The sequence below is a fragment of the Fusarium flagelliforme genome (assembly GCF_020744385.1).
Source record: "Fusarium flagelliforme strain FIESC 12 MPI-CAGE-AA-0113 chromosome Unknown B0J16scaffold_2, whole genome shotgun sequence".
NCBI lineage: Eukaryota > Fungi > Ascomycota > Sordariomycetes > Hypocreales > Nectriaceae > Fusarium > Fusarium flagelliforme.
In genome coordinates this window covers 5,035,058-5,057,183 of record NW_025763504.1, presented here as the reverse complement: position 1 = coordinate 5,057,183, position 22,126 = coordinate 5,035,058, and the positions used below count along the sequence as shown (strand labels likewise).

General features: G+C 48.5%; 7 protein-coding genes across 7 annotated transcripts; 5 read left to right on the top strand and 2 right to left on the bottom strand.

The window, feature by feature from the left end:
- Window positions 1-1,538: 1,538 nt before the first annotated feature.
- Window positions 1,539-2,677, top strand: B0J16DRAFT_76977 (NifU-like N terminal domain-containing protein). Its single transcript, XM_046134458.1, has 2 exons — window positions 1,539-2,067; window positions 2,137-2,677. Exons 1-2 carry the CDS (start codon window positions 1,635-1,637, stop codon window positions 2,280-2,282), a joined length of 579 nt encoding a protein of 192 aa, XP_045987288.1. The 5' UTR covers window positions 1,539-1,634; the 3' UTR covers window positions 2,283-2,677.
- Window positions 2,678-3,517: 840 nt separating this feature from the next.
- Window positions 3,518-5,305, bottom strand: B0J16DRAFT_395335 (carotenoid oxygenase; the record flags this gene model as incomplete). The annotated part of the gene is made up of 2 exons (XM_046132190.1): window positions 3,518-5,137; window positions 5,186-5,305. The coding sequence occupies 2 exons, from the start codon at window positions 5,303-5,305 to the stop codon at window positions 3,518-3,520; spliced, it is 1,740 nt and encodes a 579-aa protein (XP_045987287.1).
- Window positions 5,306-6,709: 1,404 nt separating this feature from the next.
- Window positions 6,710-7,941, top strand: B0J16DRAFT_76950 (kinetochore Sim4 complex subunit Fta4). Its single transcript, XM_046134457.1, has 2 exons — window positions 6,710-7,268; window positions 7,319-7,941. Exons 1-2 carry the CDS (start codon window positions 6,938-6,940, stop codon window positions 7,738-7,740), a joined length of 753 nt encoding a protein of 250 aa, XP_045987286.1. The 5' UTR covers window positions 6,710-6,937; the 3' UTR covers window positions 7,741-7,941.
- Window positions 7,942-9,281: 1,340 nt separating this feature from the next.
- On the top strand, window positions 9,282-10,630 carry B0J16DRAFT_369493 (uncharacterized protein; the record flags this gene model as incomplete). The annotated part of the gene is made up of 3 exons (XM_046130279.1): window positions 9,282-9,851; window positions 9,905-10,342; window positions 10,598-10,630. 3 exons carry the CDS (start codon window positions 9,282-9,284, stop codon window positions 10,628-10,630), a joined length of 1,041 nt encoding a protein of 346 aa, XP_045987285.1.
- A 2,211-nt stretch (window positions 10,631-12,841) lies between these two features.
- Window positions 12,842-14,204, top strand: B0J16DRAFT_335117 (uncharacterized protein). Its single transcript, XM_046127034.1, has 2 exons — window positions 12,842-13,557; window positions 13,608-14,204. Exons 1-2 carry the CDS (start codon window positions 13,065-13,067, stop codon window positions 14,081-14,083), a joined length of 969 nt encoding a protein of 322 aa, XP_045987284.1. The 5' UTR covers window positions 12,842-13,064; the 3' UTR covers window positions 14,084-14,204.
- A 36-nt stretch (window positions 14,205-14,240) lies between these two features.
- B0J16DRAFT_335114 (HotDog domain-containing protein) lies at window positions 14,241-15,715 on the bottom strand. Its single transcript, XM_046127033.1, has 3 exons — window positions 15,196-15,715; window positions 14,902-14,952; window positions 14,241-14,823 (listed from the first exon to the last, which is right to left on the bottom strand). The coding sequence occupies exons 1-3, from the start codon at window positions 15,276-15,278 to the stop codon at window positions 14,463-14,465; spliced, it is 495 nt and encodes a 164-aa protein (XP_045987283.1). The 5' UTR covers window positions 15,279-15,715; the 3' UTR covers window positions 14,241-14,462.
- Window positions 15,716-16,811: 1,096 nt separating this feature from the next.
- On the top strand, window positions 16,812-18,389 carry B0J16DRAFT_262600 (pseudouridine synthase; the record flags this gene model as incomplete). The annotated part of the gene is made up of 1 exon (XM_046123310.1): window positions 16,812-18,389. One exon carries the CDS (start codon window positions 16,812-16,814, stop codon window positions 18,387-18,389), a length of 1,578 nt encoding a protein of 525 aa, XP_045987282.1.
- Window positions 18,390-22,126: the final 3,737 nt, after the last annotated feature.

Here is a 22,126-nt window from a genome sequence, read left to right as displayed (position 1 = left end):
ATATCGACGGAACGAGCTGCGAAGTAATGAAAGAGAATTCATATTACCTCTTCTAGTTCTATGCAGGTGAGGCACCTTCATATGTTGTGATCTGGTTTAATGTACTTATAGTGACAGCATACGAAGAGCTCTGATGTCCCGGAACCCTTATAAATTTCCTGGAAGCGAATACTCCAGACATTTGGATTGATGTGATAACATCATCTGTTGGCCTACTGGATGACAGAAAAAGACTGGGTAAATTATGAGGCAGCAAATACTAGTACATTATCGTCGACATACCGTGGCGAACAAAAACATCCTCACTGCTCGTACTGACTCAGATATTCGACCGACAGATCATGATAGATACTCGCATGTATTTTAGTTCAACCAGGAGGGAGTTACTGACTAACAATTCAATATTATTAGGTATCTCGTTAATCACCGAGGCCGGCGAGCAACGTCAAATGTCCGGGACTGTAACCCCGACTCCGTACAAAGAGCGAGCGGGGAATTCTCAAGACCGAACTTCACAATCGCTGGGCACATGGACCACTTGACTACCACTACCTACCTAGGTAGTACCTAGTAGGTAGATGAATACAAGTGACAGCATCCTCTTCGGGTGGTCTGCCTGGTCCAGACTCCAGATGTGGTCTCACCCTGCGGATTGTGCACGGAGAAAACGCGTTATCAATCTCACGACTTGGCTTATCAGATGGACAAAGCAAACGGCACATCACATGCATTTTGACAAATCATTCAAGTCGTCGGTATCCCAACGCCGATTTCGCCGGACGTACCCCGAATTCATTACCCTCAAAGTCTTATTAACTATCGCTGCCATTTCATTTGGCCAGTCAGCAATCGATCAACACTGTTAGGGTCGAGACTACAGTGCAGCTACGGAGTTGAATTCCGGGGGACCGTTTGCCGGATAAATCGCTGCTCCATACGAATGACGATGATGATTCGCCTCGGCATGTCATAGCCCGATTAGTAATGGATGTAGGTGCATGCATCTTATCAGATGCAGACTAGTCTTGGTCCACTGCCCCAAGCTGTCTTTCCTCCTCACAATATGACAAGCTTGTTTAAAACTTTTGCCCCGTTATTTTGATTAAGAGAAGAGAGTAAACAAGAAGTAAAATCAAACCCAGAAGAACTACGAATACAATCGAATATAGAGTCGACGGTACAAGAAAGTCAATGGAAGTTAAACATCATAAGCCATCAATCAGTAAAAAGAAGTGGGAGATTGCGGGTCTTGCATCTGTCTCTTTCTTCTCCGAGGAGTACCGAGCTAATAAAGACGTAATGGCCGAGCAATCCAAGCTCAGTGATTGGACTGGCTCAGGTCCACACCACCGTGAACATGGCCCGAAATCGCCATTCTCCTCAAGTCCCGCCCGCAAAACGAAGCAGCATCTTTTTTTCTGAGCCCCAGACTTCAATCTCATTCCTTCCCTCCGTCATCGCTTTTCGCCTCCCAACATTTCAACTTTGATCTTGCATCATCTAAATCATTTACCTCAATCAACTTTCTCTGCGACCTACACATAAACACAAACACTCTTGCAGTATACTACTCGACTGTACTATCGTCGAGCTCGATATAACGCCCACCTTATAAAACAACACCCATATTCACAATGTTCGCTCGAGGAATTCGCGCTGTCTCCCGGCGAGCCGCTCTCGCTGCTCCTCTCGCCCGCCCTACTATCCTCCCCGCTTCTCGACAGATTGCTCCCGCTGTTGCCGTCAACGCCTCGCGCTCTTACCACGAGAAGGTCCTCGACCACTACTCGCGACCCCGAAATGTTGGCTCCATGAACAAGAAGGATACTGATGTCGGAACTGGTCTTGTCGGTGCCCCCGCTTGCGGCGATGTCATGAAGCTTCAGATCCGTGTCGATCCTGAAACCCAGAAGATTTCCGAGGTCAAGTTCAAGACATTCGGATGTGGTTCCGCTATCGCCTCCAGCAGCTATCTCACTGAGCTCGTCCGCGGCATGAGCCTGGATGATGCTGGCAAGGTCAAGAACACCGAGATTGCCAAGGAGCTTTGCTTGCCTCCTGTTAAGCGTATGTTATCCCCATCTCAGGTCGCTGAACTGCGGCATATCGCATATTATGATACTAACTCTGGTATAGTGCACTGCTCCATGTTGGCTGAGGATGCTATCAAGTCAGCTATCTCCGACTACTACACCAAGAACCCCAACGCCAAGGTCAGCAACCTCAGCGGTACCGGCATGAAGCTTCCCGAGGCCGATGCCCCCGCTGCCGCCACTGCTTAAACGTCAAGTTTGCGTCAGATAATCTTACCACATAAAAACGAAAAAAATTCACTCATGGCCATCATGCCGTATCACAAATGTTTGGGAAATTAGGAAAATGATACCCTCTTTGAGGCAGGATGGAAGACGCCCTTCGGAATCACACCAAAGGGGGGCATGGCTGGATCGGGAGGGGGGGTGAGAATGTGATGGAATGCCACCGTCTGTCTTTCCCTTCCCTAATCCGCGCATTCAACGGGAACAATCTTTAGGAGTATGGGGTTTTGACTTTTACTGCCTGAATCGCAGGGGTTGCGATTGGGCTTATTGGGGAGGAGAGATCAGCTTAGAATGAGATGACCTGTAACAAATAGCTACAAAGCATGAAATGTTAATCGATTTCGAAATGACCCATATGACATGTTGCCAATATAAGTCAAGTGACGGACGGGTTCCATTTTGATAAGCAGGACAACAATTCGTTAGGAAGATTCTTGTCAAGGGTTATAACTCTTGCTATGCCAAAGAATCCTGACTGCATGTTGCTGACCACCAGCTCTCCTACAACTGTATGCATAAGCCACGCTCTACTGCTAGAGTTCGTTATGAGCGTGACAAGACGAAGCCGGCAAGGGTAAGATCTATCCTAGGATTGATTCACTGGCTCCTTGCCAGACCCTAGACTGTCGATCCTTCCAGGACATTGATTCACTGCTATCCAAGGTACCCATAACAACCCCAGCTGCATCTACCTGCGAATTCGACATCAAGAGCTACAAGGGTCCATATCTATAATCAACCATATGCACATCATTTAACTTGCGGTGCCTCATGCAAGGTCCAGTATGTTTCAAGCTCGGTAGCGCGTCAGCATCAGGCCATTTTCCACTATTAAAGAATGAGAAGGCGTGCCACCACGTTACATTTCGCGGGGTAGTGGTTCATGAATTGGAACTGGTTCCGAGTGTTTGGTAAAAGAGAATGGCATTTATGGGGTGTTCAGGGTCTTGATTGCTGGTTTTGCTGAAGATCAAAATGATATTTGGTGTATAGAAGGGCGTACACTTCACTTCTTGTAAGTCAGGCGTATGATGACTGCAATAGCACGCGACTTGAAACAGCCTTTTCCTCCCAACGGACGCATTGTAACTTGTATGAGTGACGATATGTTCTGTTGCTTCTAATAAGTCGCTAACACTATGATAGTTCTTTTTCTGTAAAGTTATCTCTATAAATCCCCGTGCAACAGCAACATACTAAGCAGCGGGTATATGAATGCCATGGAATCCCTGCCCAATGGCAAAATCAGCTTCTGCCCTTCCCATCTCCTCCATCGTCTTGCCGTCTAAGCATAGAATATACGCTATCTCTGCAACTCCATCTACGATCAAACTGAAGATAATCCCATCATCTTCGTCCTTGGCTCCTGGCCTGGGAACAAAGACTGGCTCTCCAGGTGTATGCCCCTGAGGTCCCGTCCATATTAGCGCATCCCCTGTGTTTAGGTCGGTCTTGACTATTGCGTCGACGACAGTTGTTCGGCCACGCAGTGCAGCGCTGTAGACATAGCGGTATGGCTTGCCGACTCTTTGGGGGTGGATAACGGGGAGTTCGCCTGTGTGTGGGCTTGGAATGGCGAGGACTTCTTCTCCTTTGGATTTAAAGGATGTATCAGGCGTAGGCTTTGAAGGCAGGGTGAAGCGATATCTTGTGAGTGTAGGTGCGCAATTCTTGTAACGCTCGTTCTCGAACCAGTATTTCTTAGTGGCGTCGTCACGATCCATGATAACATCGTAGTAGAAACCCTTGATGATATCCATATTATCGTACTTGGCTAGATCAACGAAGAGATCTGTTCGCTCATTGCCATCCTCTTCTCTGACCTTTTTTTCGAAGGCGTTGATACTGTGGAAGAAGAAAGCAGCTGGTGTTGAGAAGGTTGCCACAAGCCCCTTTCCATGTCGCCGATCGATCACAAGCCACTTGCAATCTCTGTTTTTGTCGAATGGTTTCATTGAATCGATGATATTTCCTTCCCATTGTGTCTTGAGTCCTCGCCATGCATATTGCGATAGCGGGATGCACAAGATAACATAGTTCTCACTAAGGAAGAAGCTGTGCATGTACGCAGGTGGGACGTTGAGATCAGAAATTGTAGCAAGGATCTCTGTCTCTCCGGAGGCAGCATCAACGCGGAAGATTCGGTAAGTAGGGACACGACCGAAAGCAAGGTTGAAGTTGAACAAGTCTCCTGAAACGGGATCGCGTTGGGCGTGGGCGCAGGAACAGGGACCGTTAAGAGAAGGATGAAGATCGCTTTGTGTGGCTTCTCCTAGGGGTTGGAGAGTAGATGGGTCGATTCTACGTATTCCTGAATAATCCGTCGCAACGAACAGATTACTCGTGTTCAAACGGTGTCCAAGAGGCCCATTGACTTCGTTTGCTTTCTCGTCCACTTCCTCGTCCTCGTCAGGCAAGCCAGGAACGTTAGCCAAAAGGGCAACATTGTGATTCCCCAGCTTTGGCTCAAAGACAGTCATGACCTTTGCAAATATTCCAACACATGGATCGGCCTTTTGTCCAAAAGTCATGCCTGATCGCCATCCTTTCTTCTTCACATCAGCAATCCACTCATCAGCCTGCCGTCTCGACGAGTACCACACTTGTGTCTCGCCATCTTCAGAGGGTACTATGTCAAATCGATGGGTCTGCGCGAAGCCATCGAACCAATGGGTAGTGAAATGTGTTCCGCGAGCTGTATCTTCTACGCGGCTTTGGCCTGGGCCGGTACGGTAGAGAGTGCCAGCGGCCCACAAGGGGATAGAGCCTTTGAGGGTGAGTTGGAGGGGGCCACGATGTTCCTCGAGATGGTCAAACTATATTTGTAAGTTTTTATTTCATTTTTTAGGGTAAAGGCAACTTACAGCTGCTTCGTTGGGCCATGATTTCCATGCTTCGGCGAGGAAGTTTTTGGAAATGTTTGAGGCGTCTTCTGCTTCGTGCTCGCGGGTGCGGTGATAAACACCAGGACCGTTAAGCGCCATCGCAACGGTGAACCGAAAATGGAAATCTCAAAAGTAAAATTCCAAGTGAGTTTTGTTTGCCTTGAGTTGAGTTACTCAGGTATGCCTGCTAAGGGACAAGTGTATAAGAGCAAGGGCCGTATTGTAAAAGCATTCCCATGAGGCAACACTGAAATCTTTTGAGACTCAATTAAGAGGACCAAATGGTGTTGGTCTTATACAAACACAGTGCACTTGTTTGTTTGTTTGTCTGCTTGCGATATCTCAACAGTGGCTCTGCAGTGTTGGTTCACAGGGCAAACTGAAGTGACGATAAACCTCCTGCAGTAAAGATGTCGACTGATTCTTCACCGTCGTCATCCAACAAATTAACATTAGGCCCGTTGAATATTCTTCAACATTATAGGTGGCTTTTAAATATGGATCGTGACTTATAAATAAGAAATCGCTGTGGTTTGTCTTTTAACACTGCCACGGTCGATTTCGCAAAGTCAATGACGCTACTATACAAAACGAAACCGGATTCCACGCTAGAAAATCCATAATCATAATACCAAGCCCGAAACATCCGCAGGGAAAAGTATCCAATAAGTCACATACTGTAGGAAACATGAGAAAAACGCCCGAGGCTAAAGTTAGTGCTTCAATATTTCATGCGCCTTCGCTTCGGATTCGCATAGAAACTATGCGCTTGTGCTGTGTTTCCCTCGTTGCAGTGCGGCATCGTTCCGCTCTGCGTTCGCTTCATGGGGCCTATCAGAGGCTGAAAAGGACGGGATCAAGTGTTCAGGTGCACCATATCGAGTATAGAGGTTTAATTGCTACTGTGGTGCCCGACTTTGAAATATTGGAAGCTTGACTTGATGGTGGTGCTTGACGAGGAAGGGTTGAACTTTGCTGAGATGCACTCATTGCACCTACGATACTGTAGCAGCGAGAGCAAAACAAACAACTTGGGTACAGGAGCTTCGTCTCTCTTTTCTTCTTGTGTATGTAATTCAGGAGGCGTTCTCTTGTTTCACGACAGGCGGGTTACTGAAGACTCGAACCTCCCGATGGTCACACTCGTGGCTTAGTCTTGGCGTTGTTTGTGCTGCGCTCGGATATCGTATGAGATAGGCTATTAGAATTCGAGGTTGTACCTGGCAATTGACGGTGAGGAAGTCATCTGGTTAGACCGCGGTATCGACAATGTGAATGGGGGGCCATCAAGTCTTCAGGTAGGAGGATCACTTAAGTTGAACATCATACATTTACCCTGTACTACCTCAAGCAGCTGATTTGGCATCTCGACTTCCGTAAGTGTAACTCACAATCAAAAGTCATCATCTACTTACATGATTTAACATTCTTCGCTCTAGATTTCCAACTAAGAAAAATAATAAGTGTATCATCTGGAATCCGGTTTAAATTACCAGGTAGGGAGGCTGATACAGTAGGTTCTATACATGCATCTAGATGTTGATGTTGGTTGCCAAACTGCAGGTGCTCCAGGGGTCTCATTCGCTGTAACTTAGCAAAGCAGACATCCTTCTGCATGTGCCCGAATAACTGCAGCCACACGTGATTCGACAAACAACATTTACACCAACACTAACACCATCAGTGTCACGAATCAAAAGGTTCTTCAAATACTTTGAAGAGCTTTCCATAATGTCATCTCGTGCATCTGCGCCTACAATACCGGCGCTGAAACAAGCCTTTCTTACCAACCAAACAACACTTCTAGCCCAGCCTCTTGCTCCATCTCGTTCATGGCAAGCCGCCAACGACGCGTCCGATGAAGCGCTTTCTGAGCGCGTCGTCGAAGACGTCCTGTTTAGCCTCAATCACACTATCCAGCAGCACTGTCGTCGCGTCTATGCTCCACAGGCTAGTCGGAATATCGCCGAGCAGATTGACAGTGTTTACACACAGGATGCGGAGCGCAAAGTAGGAGGCCCGGCTGATACTGAAGGTGGTATAGGTAGAGAGCTTGATCTCAGTGAGTGCCGTTTATATGAGATACCTGAGCGCAAGTCTAACTCGGTTCAGCCGATAAAGAGGCCATCGAAGCATTGCCTGCTTCTTGGCATATAGAGAAGGATGTTGAGGACCATCCTATGGAAGTCAAGCGCTACGCGGATGCTGTTAACCGGCTTACTGAACTCAATGACCAACGCAAGCAATTGCGAGAACAAGTCGCACGTCTGAAGCATCTCCAGACCATTGTAAAGCCTCTGCAGACGACGGACAATGGCGTTGGTATTCAGGAGAATCTCCTTACTCGCAATGGCCCTGTTGAAAAGGAGCTTGAGAAGATGCGCTTCTTGCTGGCAAGAGTCGGTGGTCGTGTACACGCCCTGGCTGAAGAAGGTCCGAATGGTGTCTCGAAGGAAATTAGTCTTTCGGAGACTGGTTCCCATGGTCGGAAGAGACGTGTCGACCAATTTCTTGCTGATGAAGTGTTCCAATGATGAATGGCAATGAAGCAATACCTTGCCTGTCATTGAGAGTACGCGTCGCACGTGTCATGAGACGGTGTTCGTGACGATGAACTAGTTATACGGTCAGATAAAGTGGCCCACGATGTTGAGAATGAGGAAGGCATACAGCCGTTTCTTCATCAGCATCGGCACTGAGTCAGTTGTTGGATCGCCAAAATCCATGATACACACTCTTCCTACCGAGTGCTAGTACTTGGCGACTCTACAGCTCCTTGCGCGACATCTGCGGACTCTCGGGTCCTTGATACACACGAAATTCGGCTATCTCTTACCGAAATGCAGTCATTGCAAATTGCGGACATATACCTAATTTTGGTGTAAATTAACGGCAACCCTGAAAACGCGATCTTGCTGTCTATTCCTTGTCAGTCTATGTGGGATATTGACTCCCAGACAGGCATCGGTAGCTCAGTTGGCTTCGCTCATGCCTACGCAACGAATTCGGTGCAAGATGTCTTGCGACAATTCTTTGTCTCGATGGGTTGGTGTCTGCGTCACCAGTCCACATCAGTAATGTCGGAGAACCGAGGGAATACAATATCAATGATATTAAATACAAACACAAGAAGCACTCCGCTTACAGTCCATTGTTCTATCCTGGGTTGCCTGTGTGCAAATGTCTCGCTTGCAACAACGCCGATCGATGGTCGTCATTATTTCCAGTCACTGGAGCAATGTGAATCTGAGACATATTCTGCCAACAATCCGAAGTCATTGACCTAGTTTCAGTTGCAATCGAGTCTATATTTATCATTGTCATCGATGTATGGGAGATCGTCACAGTGATTCTCAGATTGCCGTTCCGTCTCTATCAACCACTGATGTCAGATTCCAGCACTCGTACATCTATGAACGGTTTGATAGTCACGCCTCATTCGCCATATCTCATCCGATTTGGCCATGGTCTGTCTATTTTGGTATAATATGTTGTGATTAGTCCCAATGAATTGCCCTCCGTGTTACCACTGATTCACAAATTGACCTATGCTTTCATCTAATCGTCGAGACTCTGTTCAGCCTTGCTGCATCACTCTCCTCTTCTAGTAACGAATCACAGAACCTCTTAACTAACAATTGTTCCTCATAAACTGCATATGGTAGGCTACATGCCAAGCCGACATGTTCTGTTTGTCTGATCAAATAACCGAAGATGTACAAGCTCAATGACAGAACCAACACTGAAGCCTGAGCCTTGTCTACAACCGTCCAATTAAACGTGTTACAGCTCAAGTCTATATCTGCATCTGTATCAGTGGCTTGGTGGCTCGCTATTGTAATGCATGTATGTAAATAACTATCACCAACTCATCACACAATGGCGTTGCCGATCCATCTTGATTGAATGAAATGCCTTAGATTGGGAATCTATTCAGCCTGTTTACGGTGGATGTCGTCGGTGAATCTATTCACGAGCTGAATAGACTGGCCATAAATAGAGGCACTGGTATATCTCTTACGGGTTGGAATAACTACCAGTCATTCTTATTCATATATTTATAACGAACATCATTATGGAAACTGCACAAACTTCAGCTTTTCCCACACGTCTTCAGCGGATATACCGTACTGTGGGCTTCACTAAAGATTACAACTTCATCCTTTGGTTCCTCTTTGGCGGAGGATTCCTAGCCTTTGCAATCTCTCGCTTCATATATCTCGACTTTGATGGCCAACTATGTCCTAGTGAACCACCCACAGGCCGGATATACGGCTCCAAGGGAGCAGTTCCTGGCGAGTGCTACTACTACCGACGTGGGATCGCCAAGGCGGGTATCATCATGCACCTAGCTGGAATCCTTCCCGCTGCCTTGTTGGTCGTCGTTCAGTTCATCCCTGTTATTCGGCACCGAGCTCTCTTAGTTCATCGGATCAACGGCTATGTAGTTCTCCTCCTCTCAATGGTTGGGATGATTGGGGTGTTCATGATCGCTAGACATAGCTTTGGTGGAACTTTAGAGATGCAGACTGTGACTGGTGCCGCGAGCATCATGTTCATCGCATGCATGGTTCTGGCTTACATCAACGTCAAGAGACTTCAGCTAGAGCAACATCGTGCATGGATGTTGCGAGGCTGGATAATTGTAAGTGCCTAGCTGATCCTTGTTTCGAAAGGGGTAGTAGCTGACAACCGAAGGTCGGACATATCATCACCATGAGAGCCATCTCAGCTGCAATGGCCCAAATCGCCAGTCACACAGGTCCCTACTACACTGTGACTTCCTGCGCAGTCCTAGACTCTATGTTCTATCACAACAAGCCCGCCGTCGAGGCCTTGTACCCGCAGTGTGTGGGTTTTTACACAGGCGAAACCCCAGACCAACGAGTCATTACCGAAGGGATCCCTGGCGAGCGTCCAGATTTAATCGCTGCTAGACTGAATAGCGCTTTTGGAGCTAGTGCATGGCTCGCTCTTCTTCTCCATGTTATAGCCGCAGAGATCTATCTACGCCTTACCCCTGCTGAAGCGGAGAGGTTGCGTAAGGTTTCTTATAGAAGACAGATGGAAGCGGGTATGAAAGATCCTGGAAACTCAGTATTGACGGCGCAGAGATTAGGAGATGCTGAGCCTTGGGTATGTCCTGATGATGGAGAGATTTGTGGTGAAGTGGTGGATTCTAGGCATACGAGTGGGAGCCATGAGTTGCCGCATGATAAGTCCTAGGACTCGATTGAGTTGAAATGGGAGCTTTCAATTAGATGGTCATAATAGCTGAGATTGTATGTATCGTACCTACACAGCACACTTGTCTATTTCACTATACGAGCCCGGCAATGCCTGTTTGGATGGTATTTCCAGAATCCTACCACCCATACTCTCTGCTTATAGTACGCTAAGCTTATACCAACTACAACACCTTGATCTCGCTTTTGCGAATGTGCCCGAGTCCATATATAGCAACTCTTTCTACGTGATTAATGTGTTCCTGCCACAGTCAATACAGCCTGACTGTCAATTATCGAGTACCAGATGATAAAACCCACAACCCACATCTCTGGTATAGGGTAAGCTCAACCAAGATACACAACTTCACTTGACACAGAGATATTGACCGGATATGCAAGCCAAGACACGAGTACGAAGAGGCAACTGACTTCAACGTTAGCTGTTTCACGTTTCGATGTTATTGCAACTGTCTGGGGACCAAGAAGCTTCGTTCTAATTCCATATTGGCCGCCACAGTGAGTAGCCGGAACCATCGCTCCAGAGCCGCGCCACGCCGCGGAGCATAGTTACAACCAGTTTTGACTAACGCTATTGGCTGCCACCTCGGAAACCCTTCGGATAACATGGACGATGATGGGATGGCAATGCTTGGCAACGATGGCGAGACATGACAGAAATGGCTAAACATGCCCACTACGATATGGGTCGAAAGGAATCACAGAGCCACAAACTCCACTGAACTTTGATCTTGACGACTGTACCCGTTTTCCTTCAACTCACATACCAGCCTAGGGATTAGGAAATGCACCTAAGTAATCGCTAAAGGAAATAGACGGACTATTGCGCGCTAACGCTACGTTCCTGGAAAGGGGTCCCGGAGCAACTGGATAGTAGTGTTAGCTAGGGCTTAGTCGACGGGGTATATCAGTTGATCAAGTATTAGCTACATAACTATCGCACGATAACTGTAGAAAAGGTGGACAGACCGACGGACGAACGGATGACACCGCCAGAAGTGAGATATGAGATTGATCACATTATTCAAGGTGAAGGTTGGTTGTTGCTGTCAAAGCGCAAATTTTCCAGGTCAAAGAGTGAGTAAGATGGATAAGTCACAGAATAGAAAGAGACGCCTGAAGCGATGGAAAATACGGATTGAGATTGGGTTGAGGTTGTGGGGGTACGGAAATGATCTACAGGGGATTAGGTAGATGGAGGTGGGATGTAACGGTAAGTAGTGCGTTGTGCTGTGTTGTGCTGTATCGAATCTACCTACGTATCTGTCTATCTAACTGACTGGGCGTGTAAGCTGAAGTTGGGTTGAATTGAATGACATTGCATTACTTTAGAGGCGGTGTCATAGTCAAAGTAAGAGTTAAGAGTCATAGTTGACTTGGCTTTGTTTGCTCATGATCCATCGTGATGATGCATGCGAGTCGTGCCGTCAACCGACATATTGTAGTTGGATGCTGCAGTTGGTAGTAAGTAGTATCTTCAAACATGTATGTATGTAGGTATTCGTGTAAAGCAAGATGCCACTCGATAATACCATGTCAAGTCAAGTCAAGTCTGTCAAGGCAGAGCCAAAGCTGAAAGAGCCAAGCCATGTTCGCGTACCTGAAGAGGGCTGATGGTGCTATGCTTATAACTTCCAAAACAGGATAAGCGTATCGCGGTAATGAACGGTAGTTGCGAGGTGACGAGCATCGAGGTTCCATGGCATGGATGGCTGTAGGGATAGTTTGCAGTGTGTTTCATGGCAGTTGGCCCTGTAAGCCTCTCTGTAAAAAGCAAATGCACACGCCCCGCCACACCTGAAAGTTAGGTTTTCTTGTCTGCTTTTGGGGTAGAGTTGATGCTTCTAATTACTATGAGCATGCCCTGCAGCGCGGGCATCCATGTATGTTGGTTTCGGCCTTTCCGTTGCCCTTCCTGTACGTTGGCGGAGTTCCGACCGTACTCAACCGTCCTCCTGCACTCAATACCGTACACCGAAACCTTCCCGTGGGAACCCATACTCCCAGGAATTATGACGTCAATTAGTAGCGGCGGTGAGAGTTAACGCGTGATACAGTCTAAGTAGGTAGGGATACCAAATGAGTTATCTCCGTGGTGTTGTATTGCATTGAACTCTAAAATCACATCAGATTAGTGGACCACGACCGTTGAAGTAACACAGAGCTACTGTCATGCTAATAATTCGACTAATCGCAGTCTAATTCACTGATGTGCTTGAGCGCAACGCAGCAAACACCAAACGAAAACTTGAGCGCAAACTGGTATACATATATAACAATTACATAGTTATGATCACCAGAAGGCACCAAAAAAGGTGGACATCTTTCGGTGGGGGCTCGATGATAATGGAGGGGAAAAGAAACCCCGCCTTCAAGACATCATCGCTTCAGTTCCCTCTTATAACTACCGACATGTTGATAGCTTCCTGTTGCGTCTAAAGTGACCAGAAACAACCACAAAAATAGTCCTCAACAAACACAATGGCTCCTATTGGCGTAGCATTGATTGGCGGTGGCCTGTTTGCCAAGCAGGCACACATGGTGCGAAATCCTCAGTCTGATCCAGTTATGTATGCATGAATGCTGAATAGTCTCTCTCCCAGCCTGCCATTATGAAAGCGGATAACATCGCTCTCAAGGCTATCTACTCCCGCTCTCTCAAGTCTGCACAGGAGACGGCCGCCCTTAACACCCGCGCCGGTGCAAGCCCGGACCTCTACTCGGCCGACTCGGGATCCGGAAAGTCTTTCAACGACGTCTTGGCCCGGGATGACATTGATGCCGTTATAATCGCCCTACCCATCCCGAGCCAGCCCGAGTACATTGAGGCTGCCCTAGCTGCTGGCAAACATGTCATTGCTGAGAAGCCTCTCGCCCCTTCTGTTGCCGATGGTAAGAAGCTGATTGACTACTACCGTGGGCTGGGAGGCAAGGCTACCTTTTCCATTGCCGAAAACTTTAGATACAAGCCTTCCTTCGAGTATGCTGCAAAGGAGGCTGCAAAGCTCGGAGCCCTGCAGCATTTCAGCGTGCGAGTCTTCTTTCTGCTAAGCAAGGACTCTCCATGGTATGGTACAGCATGGCGTGCAAAGCCCGAGTTTCAAGGTTAGTTTAGCAAGAGGTTCCCTGGATTTTGTTGATCTAACAGTTCCAAGGCGGTTTTCTGCTCGATGGTGGCGTGCATTTTGTTGCAGCGATGAGGCAGCTTCTCAAAGAGCCTGCAGCCGACGTGTCAGCTTTCACCTCGCAGGCGCAGCCACATCTCGCACCCGTTGATACGGTGAATGCGGTGATCCGGCTCAAGAGCGGTGTAAGCGGCACATATCAGCAGTCTTGTGGTACCAAGATGAGCACATCGGTATTCCAGTTTGGCTATGAGAAGGGTTCGGTCGTGGTTGACGGAGACAAGGTCACTGTAACGCCGTGGGATGGCGAGCAGACCGTCAAGGAGTTTGAGAGGACGAGCGGTGTGGACCAGGAGATTGAGGCCTGGGCGAATGCGTTGGTTGAAGGAAAGCCAGATAAGAGGCAGAGCGTGGAGGAGGCACTGGCTGATCTCGAACTATTGGAGATGATGTTTGAGAGCGGATCTGATGGAGGTGCAGCCAAGAAGTATCAGCATCAGTTTTAAGGTAAGATGGACGTTGGTGGTGTAGCATACAGGAAATAGGTAGTGGGCAGTGGAATAGGATACACGTGTTACATTGTTGTACTTGATACCGAGACAAAATCAGTACCTAGAAACGAGATACGTCAAAATCACATGTTTTCAATGAAGTGCCTTATATCCTATATACAATGTTCTCAGCATTGACCCTTCTTTATGGAGTAACAAGTGGCATGAATCAGTCAGTGCTCTGTTAGTGAGGAGAATAGGTACTGTAGTTTAATTTACGGAGATAGCAGTTATCAACTAAAGCCACTAGCGAGGACCCTGTGCTGCCCGCTGTCCACTGCGGATCGTTCAGACTACTACTGCACTAATTAACCAAGGTACAACAATTTGAGCATCACAGCTTCGATTTTGCTTGATCCTCATTTTTGACATCAACAACCAACTTCTCAAGTTCCTGGCGGAGCGTTTGCGCCATACCGTCTTTGAGTGGTCGGTTCGTCTCACGATCGACATAGACCTGCACAAACTCCCCTACAGCTTTCACCTCATCCACCCCCTTCTCAAAGAGTGCAGTCTCGTAGGTGACGCTGGATCGTCCAAGCTTGTTCACGCGCAGGGCAAGCTCGGCAACGGCAGGATACGCGATAGACGAGAAGAAGTCGGTGTGGGTGTGTACACACATACCAAACTGAGGTGCTGTTGGGGGATGGAGACCGCAATTCTCGATGAGGTAGGCGTTAATGATGGAGTCGAATCTATAAACGTAGGGGTTAATTGAGTTAAGCCCGCAAAAAAGTATATCTATCACTAGGATTTGGAGCAGAGCCACTTACAAAAAATTGTAAACTGAGTTGTTCATGTGGTCATACATGTCGTTATCGTTCCTATTGGCAGACAGGGAGTTAGCCTCCATGTTGATACAGTACTGTAGCCCTTCCATTCCTCCTTGCCATGGTGAATGTCACTGTGCAGAACATGGGTTCCCTATTTGGCAAGTATTTGGTCCATCGACAAGATCGTTATACTCCGGAGCAAAAGATGCGGCTCGGCAGCTCGGGGGAGGATAAAGAGTTTCAGGTTCCAAATGGATGCGGTAATGAGGCGTGCCTCAGCTCAAATCAACTCACCATCGCGTGCGATACTCCAGGAAGAAACGATAGTCGGATCTTTTGCGGGCCTTGAGCTCCGCTGGCGAAGATTTGTTACTCATTCCGTAGTAATCTGGGGTAAAGCCTAGAGCAAAGGCAGAATTTGTGTCTCTTGTTCAAACGTTCTCGACCGTGGCTTTGTTATGATGCTTTTTTTATGCCTTCGCGCGCCTTGGCTTAGGTAGAGGCGCGAAGTTTATCAGGTATATCGGGAATGCCCAGAGTGAAATGATGATGATCCAGTGCTACAAAGACAGAATCTAGATCCTGGTCCAACGCTTGCGATTGTGAGAAATGATAGTGGATTAACCAAGGAGCTTGCAAAATGCACGCAAGTAAGATAACTTTTAGTGCAATTGCAGGGCAGTTAGGCAGGACCCTTTGTTCTTCGATGCGGAGAAGCTTCCCAAGGCTCGAATATTGGGAGACAGCTTCAAAGTGAATTACTTTAAGAAATGGAATGAAATGAGGTTCAAGATTTAGTGAATTCCAAGTTGAGCTGGATGAGCTCCCGAGGTTGCTAAGTAGTCCAGCCCAAAAGGGAAAAGCCGAGGTTTAAGTTGAGGCCTATGATCGCCCTTCTTTGACGCTCGTCCAGCCATCCAGTGCATCGTTAGGGGCTTGGACAGGGAGCTTTCAGCGGACGATTTGCTTAATCTTTGGGGTCTAGGAGCCATGGAAGCTCGAGCCTACAAATCGTATGGAGGCCCGACAACCCGAAAGTTCCACATACCGAAAGGACGAATGCCCAGGTAAAGAAAGGTATGAACCTCCCTCTCCACATCTGCACACAGCCAAGAGAGTGAGGGAGTGAGTGAGTGCTGTATGAGGCCTAACTTGGATTAATTACAAAAGGATCGAGTATTTGCAACCAGCGCGTCAAGGCAATGGGGAATAGCTCCAAGGTGCCTAGTCTCCCTAGGTAGACATTGATAAACTCTAGACTTTGGATCATTGGATGGAGGGATCTTGAAACCATGGGATCCATGGATCTGCCATCCCGGACAAGTCGCGGCTTTACGGATACCCAACCTTTCATCGCTCCAGTGCCTTTCCAGGGTCTTGCTTGCTTGACTACCCACCAAAAACAGCCAGACCGCCCAAGATATGCTTGCCCAAACTGGACGAGGGGTCATTCCTGCCACAAGTCACCGCTCGTTACTGCCGTTAATAGATACCTAAAATTGAAACCCACAGAAATGGAAAGAATGTGTATTGGGTGCAATCATCACATTTCATGCCAACCTATAACTTTTAGGGCAGGAAGGAGACCAAGAACCAGGGCAGGATAAGACACTTACACTTACATGTACTGTACTGTACCTACCCTTTCTAGGGAGTCTCGCTTATCACCGGTCCCACGCAACTGCAAAAGAACCCTCGTCTGAGTTTGTCACAAATCAACGTCGTTTTTTCTTTTCTTCTTGTGTTGCCTGCCGCCGCAAAAGCGCCGCAACCATCTCCCACTCGACTGCAGCTGAGGAATGAGGGCTGCTCTTCGCCTCGGCCCGCACTCCTCCGCATTACACCTACGTAGATCAAGGCCCTTGCCTAGAACCTCTTCCCTACCCCCTCGTCAACAACGCCCCTTCGCTATGGTCTCGTCCTCGCCAAAACCTGAGGCTTCACCCTCGGATGAGTACATCTTTGCAAATGCTTTCCAGGATCTCGATATCCAGGGCGAAAATGGTCTCACACCGAGCCAAGGCCCAAGCCAGCCAACCTCTGACCCATCACTAACAGCCACCACAACCACTACCAACAACAATAACAACAATAAACAACAACAACAACAGCAAAACCCTAGACGGCCCAAGCAAAAGAAGAAGCAGGATCCGCCCAAGGTCTCGGATACGGATGAGCCCCTTATCACCCCGGTGGGAGATCCGTGGCCCCGACCCTACCACTTTGAAGGCGATGGGCTGCGTCGGGTACTGCCATACCACTACACTTACAACACCCACTGCAAGGAGAGATGGCGTAACAGACCCCTTCTCGAGATCTATGAATCTGAGTTTAGGGATCGACCGCTCGACTACTATCGGCAGTCTATGATACGGGGAAAAATCTTCGTCAACGGTCGCCGCGTTGGACCCGATTATATTCTTCGCAACGGTGACCTCATCTCTCATACCCTGCACCGCCATGAACCTCCGGTCACTGAGGACCCTGTGCAGATCATTCATGAGGACGAAGATATGATTGTCATCAATAAACCCGCTGGCGTTCCTGTTCATCCCGCTGGTCGATACAACTTCAATTCGGTTGTCGAGATCATGAAGTCCGACCGCGGTCCAGCATTCTTGCCATACCTCTGCAACCGTCTGGACCGCCTCACAAGCGGCATTATGTTTATTGCAAAGAACCCAACTGCTGCGGAGGCGTTAGGCATCAAGATCAAGGATCGCACAGTAAGGAAGGAATACATCGCTCGGGTAATGGGCGAGTTTCCTGATGGCGAGGTCGTTTGCGATCAACCTATCTTGCAAATATCCCCTAAACTTGGTCTCAACCGAGTACGTGCCAATGGCAAGACTGCGCGGACTGTTTTCAAGAAACTAGCGTACTATCCAGCAGACGAGGATGAGGTTGTAGACGAGCGCCCCAAAACACCTGAACAGCTTCAAGATGAGAAGCATCGCCCTTGGGTAAATAAGAAGGGGTACTCGATTGTTCGCTGTCTCCCGGTAACAGGCCGCACTCATCAGTTACGTGTCCACCTTCAACATCTGGGTCATCCTATTCAAAATGACCCTATTTATGCTAACCGGCGAGTCTGGGGCATGGAGCTTGGTCAAAACGACGCCGATGCGACGCAAAACACGGACGAAGACATCGTCAGTCGGCTGTCTCGGATGGGCAAAGACGAAGTGGCCGAAGCCGTCGCTTACTACGACGCTATGGTGGATAAGTATGAAGAGAAGAGGGCCGAGAAGCTGACAGGCGAGCTCTGCGACGTATGCCAGACACCTTTGTACTCAGACCCTGGCAGTCATGAGCTGTCCTTGTGGCTCCACAGTCTTCGATATGAGGACGCAGGAGGCAGCTGGTCTTATGTCAGCCCTCTGCCTCGATGGGCTCTACCACCGGAGGGAATGAGTGGCCCAACATCAGTCGGCGGTATGGAGGAATTGGTCGAGGCTGTCAAAGATGAGAACCCCGAGATATCATGAGAATTGTCATTCCGTCCAACAAGCATTGCACTACTACAGATACCTACATACTGCCACTATTGTGGACCACGCCACCAAAATAGAGTGGTTGCAACTCGTAGATACAGACATACACAGCTGAAGACGCTCAACGCAACGCATCTCGGATAAGAGACGCTATGCTGCCGGACCTATCATACCATAGACTGCGCGAGAGCTCGAGCCAGGATCCGATATCTGGGACATACTGTGGATCTACTATACATGACCGGGGTTATTGATCCCCGTCAGTAATACAGGCAGGCTATTACTATTTGGCGTGCACATGAACTTCCTAGACCAGACAGGAGGCAGAGACAGGATAGGGCTTGCTCTTGAGCCTTGAGCAACTGGCCTACCCAACAAAGCGCCTTGGATATTGTGATCCTCAAGAATCGACCAGATACCTGCGTTTGCCAGTGGCGTTTGAAGTCCCCTTCGCCCGGGCGCATGGTGCTCTCTTTCCTTGAGACAAAGTTAAAAGTCTCAGACAACTCAGTGAGAGTTCTGAAGGCAGTTAATGACAAGTCACTAGAGGCTCCGTTAACACGAGGGGCGCATCGAAGCGAACAGGATGGAGACCTGATCCTCACGTTGGGGCTCTCTATGTTCTGGCCGGTGCGGATACCCAGGACCCAAAACCAATGGTCTTAGAAGACTAGCTGGACCCAAACAGGCGTTGTCGTGTTTAATGGACCAATACGGAGGCCGTCGCTGTTAAGGCTCTCAATGCATTCCGCACTCAATCTAATATCAGAAGATTTGGACTAGAAAAAAAGGGTTCCGTCGTCCAGCACGATGCTTCCGCCAAGACTTGTGTCGCCTAACGAACAGGAGACGAGGCTTGCAGTCGATAACTTTTCTAAACAACGACTTCGAAAATAGCTTGAGATAAGCTTGAGATGAACGTACAGCTCGAGGCTCAGGGCCAGACCCCTGGTCACACAGCTACATAGGCAATTTACATGCGGATAGATTATGGTGAGGGGACAACCAAACAAGGGCTCTTGATCCGGACTCCAATTTTCAGACCCAAACGGAGTAGGTCATGGGGTTTCTGTAGATCATCACAGGGATCTTGGGTCGAACATTGATTACTGCAATAAACACGGCTATACCGCGTGAAGCCTCACTGAAAGCCTGCTGGTATTTCCAGACTGGAAGGAAAGACGACAAAAGGACCCCTGACAGGGTTCGATAGGGCTCATTCTGTTACCCACCGGTTAAAACAAAAGAGATGGTCGAAGCGCATCGGATCACATCACATCAAGCTCCACGAGGCATGGTTCAGTCAACGTCGGCTTAGAGAGGGGCCCTCTAGGCTCTAGCAGACCCAGGGAATTGTGGCTTGCACGAGATGGATTGCTGCACGCAAGCAGACCATGATCGCGCTGCGGGTGGCCCCTGGAAATGGCTTTTTCTCTTTCCATTATCTGGGGTAGGGTAGTGCAGTTTGTGGCTTGAAAAAATAACTTGCTTTTTCCTTCTCTTCTATTCTCCACAGGTTCTCTACCCTTGCCCTCGAATTCAATTTGGTCAACGGCAGTACCACGGCCCCGGGTCCGAGTTGGTTTTTGGCAATAACTGCGAGGCTTGGCTTGGCGTAAGAAATCTTGCGACAAATCTCGAGATCGAATATTTTTATACAATACGACGCTGGGCAAGGTTCTTGCGAGATTGGGGCTGACGGGAGATGAACTGCTCTAGCCTGGCAGGCCCTGCTGAACAACAAGGAACCCTTCAAGAGAACGTCATAAATGCTACCTAAAGTCGGAGCGACAACTCTGCAGCAGTATACTGTTGCAGATGGGTTGAAATGCCGACAAGTAGCATGTCTGTTTGCGCAAGAAAAAATCGATTGAATTTTCGATTGCCGAGGTATGCTTACCTAGGTAAAATATGAGACAGAAAGAAAGTTGTGGTGCGATGCCGAAAGCTCTCCGACACAATTCTGACAACACAGGCTGAAGCGCCTCAAAGAATGACGCCATTGGGTTGGGGGGATGTTTCCTGTGTTGTTCTAGGGTCTGCCATGTTTCGGAGACCACGTTTGGTCTGGCAGAGAAGATTCTTTTTTCCTTCTGAAAGAGGGAGTTGTCCTGCAAGGCGAAACTCAAATGGCACAAATCACCTGTCAGCAGCGGCTCACCACGGCCTTTGCTTTTTAGCAGACTAAATGTACTTACAGCGCAGTACATCCTTAAAACCGCGCCTGCTGTGCCGCCGCACAGGCGTTGTTAGGCATACAGTAGCCTTTCAGCCCGGAAATGCATTCGTTACTGCAGCTTCTTGCTTTTCCTTGGGGGTTGCGAGCTGCGCTGGCAGCCGTTGGCACTGTGGCTCCGTGGCCAAACAGAGTGCATATGGCGTCCCCGAGTGAAAGTTTTGTGCTCAGGACGACAACGCCTCATCTCAATGGAGGCATAGTATCCGTTGGCGAATTTTACAAACGGCGACTCTTTGTACAGAGATTATCAGAAGCACGTACGATGTAGCCAAGTACTGTACAACAGATTCCTTCTAAATAATGTCTTCAGAACAGTACCACACCGGATCTACAAGCAGGATGTATTCCTTTTCCAACTATGGTGGAGAATTCGAGGCACAACACCCACAGCACAGCACAGGGGAAAGGGATATTGGAATTCCGTAGCCATGTGCGTTGGCGTTTGATCTGGGGATTGGCTCTCGACTTGACCGCAAGATGGTCACTACTGTACAATGGACGGACTCGAAGATCAGACAGCGGCCGTGATGATGCCATCTGGGGGCGGTTTGGATCGACGCCGTCGTGTAAAGTAACATTGAAAGTGCGACTCGCCATGCTTTGGCGTGTGCCGTTCCACTTGATGGCAACGCTCCCACGTTTTGAAATGCCTTGATACTGTACTAGTTAGGAGCGCCTCATGGCTCCTCATTTCGTGATCAAGGGTGGTTTGCTTTGGCTTCACAGAGTGATCCCCCCTGGCTCCACGTGCTCCACCGCTACACTACAGACCTGGATCCATCATGATGTGGGCTTCGACAACCGCAAAGCGCGCTAAGTTGGGAGCCGTCAGTGGCCCCCTCACACCCTGACCCCGACCACGACTACGACGGATATCTTCTAGGGTTCAGAGGACTAAAGTCTATTCTTACAGGGAGCAGCGTTTTAGTGGGGGGCTACTGTAGGGATAGGCTGTCGATTTAGTACTGCAGAGTGTCATCGGCCTGGCTTGAGACTTGCTCATTCTTGCACGCTTCTGGGGGAGCTTCGCTGAGGGTTACAGAGTATGATACGCTACAAGTGACCTTGCGTATCTTCGTCGAGGCTCAAGTTCAAGGACCCATCATGGACTCACACCAGCTTTCTGGATACCTACTGAGACAGCACGTACGCCCTTGTTCTTATCGACGAGAGATACGGTTGTACCGCGATACTACACTAAACAGAGAAGAGCAACGATATTCAACTTTGAAGACGGCAGAGCAGAACATGGTATCTTAGCATGCTGTCGATTGGACCCACCGATGCCTGGCCAGTGACATTTGACTGCGTACTACTACGGAGTAGTAGGGGATTGGAATCGTCAATCGATTGGTCGGTCCATCAGCCAGGCCAGGTCATTGGCAAAGCACCGACTGGTACAGCAGAATTGCATTTTGCGGCGTGCTCTTGACGGCGAATTACAAGCAGAAAGTCATCTCTTCGATGAATTGGTACCAAAAGATCGAACGCG